The sequence below is a fragment of the Cebus imitator genome, unplaced genomic scaffold, assembly GCF_001604975.1.
Source record: "Cebus imitator isolate Cc_AM_T3 unplaced genomic scaffold, Cebus_imitator-1.0 Scaffold491, whole genome shotgun sequence".
In the NCBI taxonomy this organism is placed as follows: Eukaryota; Metazoa; Chordata; class Mammalia; order Primates; family Cebidae; genus Cebus; species Cebus imitator.
Genome location: NW_016107806.1, coordinates 2,149,293 through 2,156,074, shown reverse-complemented (window position 1 = coordinate 2,156,074; position 6,782 = coordinate 2,149,293). Strand labels below are relative to the sequence as shown.

Below are 6,782 nucleotides of genomic sequence, written 5' to 3'. Positions count from 1 at the left end.
TGTTACCAGGCTGGAGTGCAATGGCTCGAACTTGGCTCACTGCAACCGCTGCCTCCCAGTTTCAAGTGATTCTCCTGCCTCAGCCTCCCGAGTAGCTGGGACTACAGGCCTGTGCCACAACGCCCAGCTTATTTTTGTATTTTTAGTAGAGATGAGGTTTCACCATGTTGGCCAGGATGGTCTCAATCTCTTGACCTTATGATCCCCCTACCTGGGCCTCCCAAAGTGCTGGAAAGGCAGGTGTGAGCCACCACGCCTGGCCTCTTTTTTTTTTTGAGATGGAGTTTCCATCTGTTTCCCAGGCTGGAGTGCAAGGGTGCAATCTTGGCTCACTGCAATCTCCGCCTCCTAGGTTCAAGCAACTCTCCTGTCTCAGCCTCCCAAGTAGCTGGGACTACAGGTGCATGCCACCACGTCCAGTTGTATTTTTAGTCGAGACGGGGTTTCATCATATTTGTCAGGTTGGTCTCGAACTCCTGACTTCAGGTGATCTGCACACCTCACCCTCCCAAAGTGCTGGAATTACAGGCATGTGCCACTGCGCCGGCCCAGTTTTTTCACCTGAACAATGGAATAATAATGGTAGCAATCTCTCTGGGTCGCTGTTAGGAGTAAATGAGATTATGTGTGTTGGGGCCAGGCGTGGTGGCTCATGCCTGTAATCCCAGCACTTTGGGAGGACGAGTCAGGAGTTCGAGACCAGCCTGGCCAACATGGTGAAACTCCTTCTCTACTAAAAATACAAAAAATTAGCTAGGGGTGGTGGTGGGCGCCTGTAATCCCAGTTACTCAGGAGGCTGAAGCAGGAGAATCGCTTGAAGCTGGGAGGCAGAGGTTGCAGTGAGCCGAGATCATGTTACTGTACTCCAGCCTGGGCAACAAGAGTGAAACTCTGTCTCAAAAAAAAAAAAAAAAAAAAAAAGAAATTGTGTGTGTTGGATGCCTAGTAAACCATTGATTGAGAATGTGAGCCAAGCAGAGTGACTCATGCCTGTAATCCCAGCACTTTAGGAGGCTGAGGCGGGCAGATCACCTGAGGTCAGGAGTTCAAGACCAGCATGGCCACCATGGTGAAACCTTGTCTCTACTAAAAATACAAAAAAATGAGCCAGGCATGGTGGTGGGCACCTGTAATTCCACCTACTCAGGAGGCTGAGGCTGGAGAATCGCTTGAACTCAGGAGTTGGAGGCTGCAGTGAGCAGAGATTATCACTCCAGCCTGGGTGATAGAGTGATACTCTGTCTGAAAACAAAACAACAAAAAAAGAATAAGTAAGAAACTCCCCAAAAAACAAAAAACAAAACCCCCAAACAAACAGTAAAGCACTTGGTTCAGTGTCTGCTACGCAGCCAATAAATGTTTCTGGGGGGCCTGACTCAGTGGCTCACATCTGTAATCCTAGCACTTTGGGAGGCTAAGGCAGGCGGATTACGTGAGCTCAAGAATTTGAGATCAGCCTGGGCAACATGGCGAAACCCTGTCTCTCTCAAAGAAAAAAAAAAATTAGCCGGTGGTGGCACATGCCAGTAGTCCCAGCTACTTGGGAGGCTGAGGCAGGAGAATCCCTTGAATCTGGGAGGTTGAGCCTGCAGTGAGCCAAGATCACAGCACTGTACTCCAGCCTGGGTGACAAAGTGAAACCCTGTCTCAAAAAATAAGTAATTTTAAAAAACAATAATAACAAATGCTCTGGGTGGTCATGGAGGCCAGGGGCGTGGACTCACTGATACTTAAGGTCGTCTTAGATCTGGTGGCTTGGATAGGAAGACCAGACACCAGTGCCACCCAGCTGGACCACGGGGCCAGTCCCAGGAGCCAGAACTGAGGTCAGGCTCCAGGGCACCATGAGGGTGCCTGAGGCATCGGAGCCCCCAGCTGAGGGTCTGACTCATCCTATGACCTGCGCTGCTGCACTTTCCTCATTCCAGAAGGTGTGGGCTTTTCTGCATAGCAGCTGCCACGAGTGTCACTCACACAGCGTCTTTGTGCCAGGTCCTGTGTTGGTGTCTATAACTGTGGAAGGGACTGGCTATGCTGGGAATATTTACCGTGACCTGGTGTCAGCATTTAATGTACTGCAGCAAGGCAACATCAGTATTTTGTCCCGGCGTTGTCTCCTTCGTCCCTCGGAGCCTGACAGCACTGGTTACATAGTCATTGGTATCAGCCACACCCTGAGGGCCCTGGGGGTGTGGACATCATGCAGGAAATGAGGGAGCAGACTGCTGGGGGTGTGGGGGCGCCAGGAGTGGGCTGGCATCTTGTGCCTGCTGGCAAGGCTTACTGAGGCTGCTGTGCTCCCAGGTGTCATGTATGGCCTATGCTTCTTCGTCACCCTGTTTGGCAGCTATGTCAGCCGGCTGCGGCGAGTCATCTGTGCCTCCTACTACCCATCCCGGGAGCAGGTGAGGGGTCCAGGGCTGGGAGCTAGTCCCTGCCCCCTCCCCAGGGGGCTTAGCTAGTGGCCATCGGCCTTGGCTTTGGGAGCTGAATTCCTTCAGCAGCTCCAGCCCTCTTTCCTCTAGTTGAACTCCAAAGGAAATGACCTGGACTTCAAGCCTCTGGACCCAAGCTGGGGCAGGGAGAAATGGTGCCTCTGGGGCAGGGCTTCCTAGACAGCATTTAGCTCCAAAGTCTTGTTAAAATCACTGGGATGGCAGTCAGGGAGGGGATGGGGGCGGGGAGTTGGAGAGTGGAGCAGGCGCCATGGCTCACACCTGTAATCCCAGAACCTTGGAAGGCTGAGGCAGGACGACTGCTTGAGGCAAGGAGCTCAAGACCTTTTGGGCATCAAAGTGAGCCACTGGGGCCGGGCGCGGTGGCTCACGCCTGTAATCCCAGCACTTTGGGAGGCCGAGGCAGGTGGATCACGAGGTCAATAGATCGAGACCATCCTGGCCAACATGGTGAAACCCCGTCTCTACTAAAAATACAAAACATTAGCTGGGCATGGTGGTGCACGCCTGTAGTCCCAGCTACTTGGGAGGCTGAGGCAGGAGAATTGCTTGAACCCAGGAGGCGGAGGTTGCGGTGAGCCGAGATCGCGCCATTGCACTCCAGCCTGGGTAACAAGAGCGAAACTCTGGCTCAAAAAATAAATAAATAAAACAAAGTGAGCCTCTGTCTCTATTAAAGATGAAGAAGAAAGAAAAGAAGAGAAAAAGAAAAAAAGAAAAGAAAAAGCCAGGCATGGTGTGTGCCTGTAGTCCCAGCTACTAGGGAAGATCGCTTGAGCCCAGGAGTTCCAGGCTGGAGTGAGCTATGATTGCACCGCTGCACTCCAGCCTAGGCGATGGCATGGGACCCTGTCTCAAAAAAAAAAAAATAATAAAATAACATGGTGGGGAAGTGGGGGGCAGTGTTGGCATGTTGAAGTGTAATTAAAAACTCACCATCCTTTCACTCATTTCGTAATCATTTACTGAGCATCTACTGTATTCTCCCATCTCTACGCTGGTCTCCAAAGATGCCAAGATGAAGCGACACGGTCTGGAGCTCACAGTCTCAAGGCAGGCCGGACAAACTTTTAACGAGACATTATAATGTCTTTATTTATTTATTTTGAGATGGAGTTTTTGCTCTTGTTGCCCGCTGGAGTGCAGTGGTGCACTCTCAGCTCACTGCAACCTCCACCTCCTGGGTTCAAGCGATTCTTCTGCCTCAGCTTCTCGAGTATCTGGGATTACAGGTACCCGACACCACGTCTGGCTAATTTTTGGTATTTTTAGTAGAGACGGGTTTTCACCATGTTGGCCAGGATGGTCTTGAACTCCTGGCCTCAGGTGATCCACCCACGTTGGCCTCACAAAGTGCTGGGATTATAGGCATGAGCCACCGTACCTGGCCGACTTTATAATTTATAATTTAAAAAGCACATTTATTTAGGAATGAATAAAAGTGCTATGGAAATCCAGAGGAGAGAGTGGTAACTCCACCTGGGCAAGCCCAGAAGGCTTCCCAGAGGAAGGGGCATTTGAGCCAAACCTACAGGGATTCATAGGAGTTGGATAGAAGGAAAAGGTAGGGAGTGGAGATGGGTGTAGAGGGCATTCCAGGCAGACAAAACAGCGTCAAGTGGGACCCCATCCCTGATTTCCCCACACTAGGAGAGGATCTCCTACCTGTACAACATACTTCTGAGCCGCCGAACCAATCTATTGGCTGCCCTGCACCGATCAGTGAGGCGGCGGGCAGCTGACCAGGGCCACAGAAGTGCCCTCCTAGTGCTGGCCAGCCGGTGAGACCAGTCTTTCCTATAGGGGTGGGGCAAGAGGGGACAGAAAAAGAGCCAGGAGTCAGAAGGGATCTCTGTCCTCTCTAAGTGTCAAGAGATTTGGTGGAAGAGAATGCCTGTCCCATACCCTTCACGCCGTGAGAGATGGGAATTCTTAGGGGCGAGGAGTGAAGGGAGGAAGGAAGGCAGGGCCGTGGAGAGGCTGCTGCTGAAGTTAGAGGGATGGAGGATGGACTGCAGGAAGTCAAGAAGTCCTCCTGCCATTTGGAGGTTGGTGCTGGAGTGAGGAAGCTGAACCTGGCGGGCTGGCCTGCTTAGTGTCTGTGACCCCTTTTCTCAGGTGTCCCTGGCTACGTCCATTCTTCAGGTGCTTTTGGCTGCCTCAGGCCTACTGCCTGGGCTGTGGGAAGCCCCAGAGTGAGGGAGACATGGAGAACGTTGTGTCCTGCAGTACCCCAGGCTGCCAAGGTGAGAGCCCCTGGGGCGTGTGCCTCTCCCTGCTCAGACTTACCCCGCTGGCATATGACAATCAACTGTGGTCCTTCCTTGATGGAATTCTCTTATGCCTCACCTTTTGTGTCTCTCCCTTCATAACTATGTGAGTTCTTATTTACACAGAGCCCTCAGGTAGCTCATTTTCTCCATGCTTGCCTTTATTCTTCCAGGTATTTATTTTTTTTTTTGAGACAGAGTCTCGCTCTGCCACCCAGGCTGGAGCGCAGTGGCGCGATCTCGGCTCACTGCCAACCTTCGCCTCCCGGAGTGGGGGTTCAAGCGATTCCCCTGCCTCAGCCTAGCCTCCCCCGTAGCTGGGACTATAGGCACCCACCACGACGCCCAGCTTATTTTTGTAATTTAGTGGAGACAGGGTTTCACCATGTTGGCCAGGATGGTCTCAATCTCCTGACCTCATGATCCGCCTGCCTCAGCCTCCCAAAGTGCTGGCATTACCAGTGTGAGCCACCTCGCCTGGCCTCTCTCGGGTATTTATAAATGGGATTTATATGCAAATGGCACTGCAGCAGTTCCCTAGTGTGGACCGCTTGAGAAGGATGGTCTCCAGGGGTGTGACAGGGGAGGCAGGGGCCGGCAACCAGGAAGCACAGAGGCTGGGTGGGTGCTTGGGTTCACCCCCATTCCTCTGGCCTCTGTCAGGTCTGTACTGCCTCACCTGCTTCCGCCTCCTGGACAATACCTGCTCCATATGTGCCTCTCTCCTCTCCTACCAAGGGGACCTGGACTTGGAGCTGTGAGTCTTTCAGTGACATGGGGTGGCGGGAGTCTATGGGGGTGGTGGGAGTAGCCACCCTCTGCCAGGACATCTGTGGGCCACTGAGATGAGAGATTTCTCCAGGGATTCTAGCGATGAGGAGGGCCCTCAGCTATGGCTGGCTGCAGCTCAAAGGAAGGACCCCGAGCAGGCGCGGTTACTGCAGCGACAGCTCCAGGACGTGCTCGGCAGGGGCCTCGCAAAGGAGTCCACTTCTGAGTCCAGGTGAGCAGGAAGCAGGAGTTGGTACCTGGGGTTTGTGAGGCCCAAGGATGTTCTGTTCCATTTACAAAGCCTTCCTGGGTGCCTGGACCTTGCCAGGGCTGGAGACGGACATGAGGGGAGGGGAAGTAACTGTGGTTTGCCAAGTCCCTGCTCTGTGTCAGCACCGTGGCCCTGGAGGAGCTCACCATGCCCTTGGGGAGAGTGACATCAGATAGATAACAGGGTGGATAGCACCCTGATAAAGGAATGAAGAGTACTCTGGGCAGCACAGAGGACAGAACAACCAACGTGGGAAAAGGGGCGTATTAATGAAGGCCTCATAGAAGAGGTGATAAGTGAGCTGGATTTTTGTTTTGTTTTTTGGGACAGGGTCTCACTCTGTCACCCAGGCTGGAATGCAGTGGCGCAATCCCAGTTCACTGAAACCTCGACCTCCTGGGCTCAAGCAATCCTCCCACCTCAGTTTCCTGAGTAGCTGGGACGTCAGGCACACCACCACGCTTGGCTTATTATTATCATTATTATTTGGTAGAGCTGGGAGTCTCACTATGTTGCCCAGGCTGGTCTCAAACTCCTGAGCTCAAACCATCCTCTCGCCTTGGCCTTCCAAAGTGCTGGGATTACGGGATTATAGGAGTGAGCCATGGTGCCTGGCCAGGGGCTGGATTTTGGGGGCAACTTCGTGGTTTGCTGGGCTGAGAAGTAGAGGAAAGCATTTCAAGGGGAGGCCTGTGTGGCTTTGGAGAATGTGAGGCATTCAGAAGGGTAGAGCCCAAGGGATGGGTGTGTCTGGATAGAGACCTCGGAGAATGCTGGGAGATGAGGTTGGAAGTCAAGATGGGAAGAGATGGGCAAGACATTTACTTGTCATTTGAAGAACTTGGGTTGGAAAGTGATGTGCTCATATTTGTCTTTTTCTTCATATATATATATATAAAGATGGGTGTGGTGGCTCACGCCTGTAATCCAAGCACTTTGGAGGCCAAGGCGGGCGGATCACCTGAGGTCGGGAGTTCAAGACCAGCCTGACCAACATGGTGAAACCTTGTCTT

At 52.5% G+C, this 6,782-nt stretch overlaps 1 protein-coding gene across 1 annotated transcript in view; it reads left to right on the top strand.

Annotated features, from left to right (window-relative positions):
- The window catches only part of DCST2 (DC-STAMP domain containing 2), a 17,336-nt gene that overhangs the window by 6,381 nt on the left and 4,173 nt on the right, over positions 1-6,782 (top strand). Inside the window, exons 9-14 of the mRNA XM_017513446.2 lie at positions 1,994-2,161; positions 2,306-2,406; positions 4,108-4,238; positions 4,576-4,703; positions 5,391-5,484; positions 5,590-5,730. Coding sequence (XP_017368935.1) covers positions 1,994-2,161; positions 2,306-2,406; positions 4,108-4,238; positions 4,576-4,703; positions 5,391-5,484; positions 5,590-5,730 — 763 coding nt within the window. The remainder of the gene's footprint in view (positions 1-1,993; positions 2,162-2,305; positions 2,407-4,107; positions 4,239-4,575; positions 4,704-5,390; positions 5,485-5,589; positions 5,731-6,782) is intronic.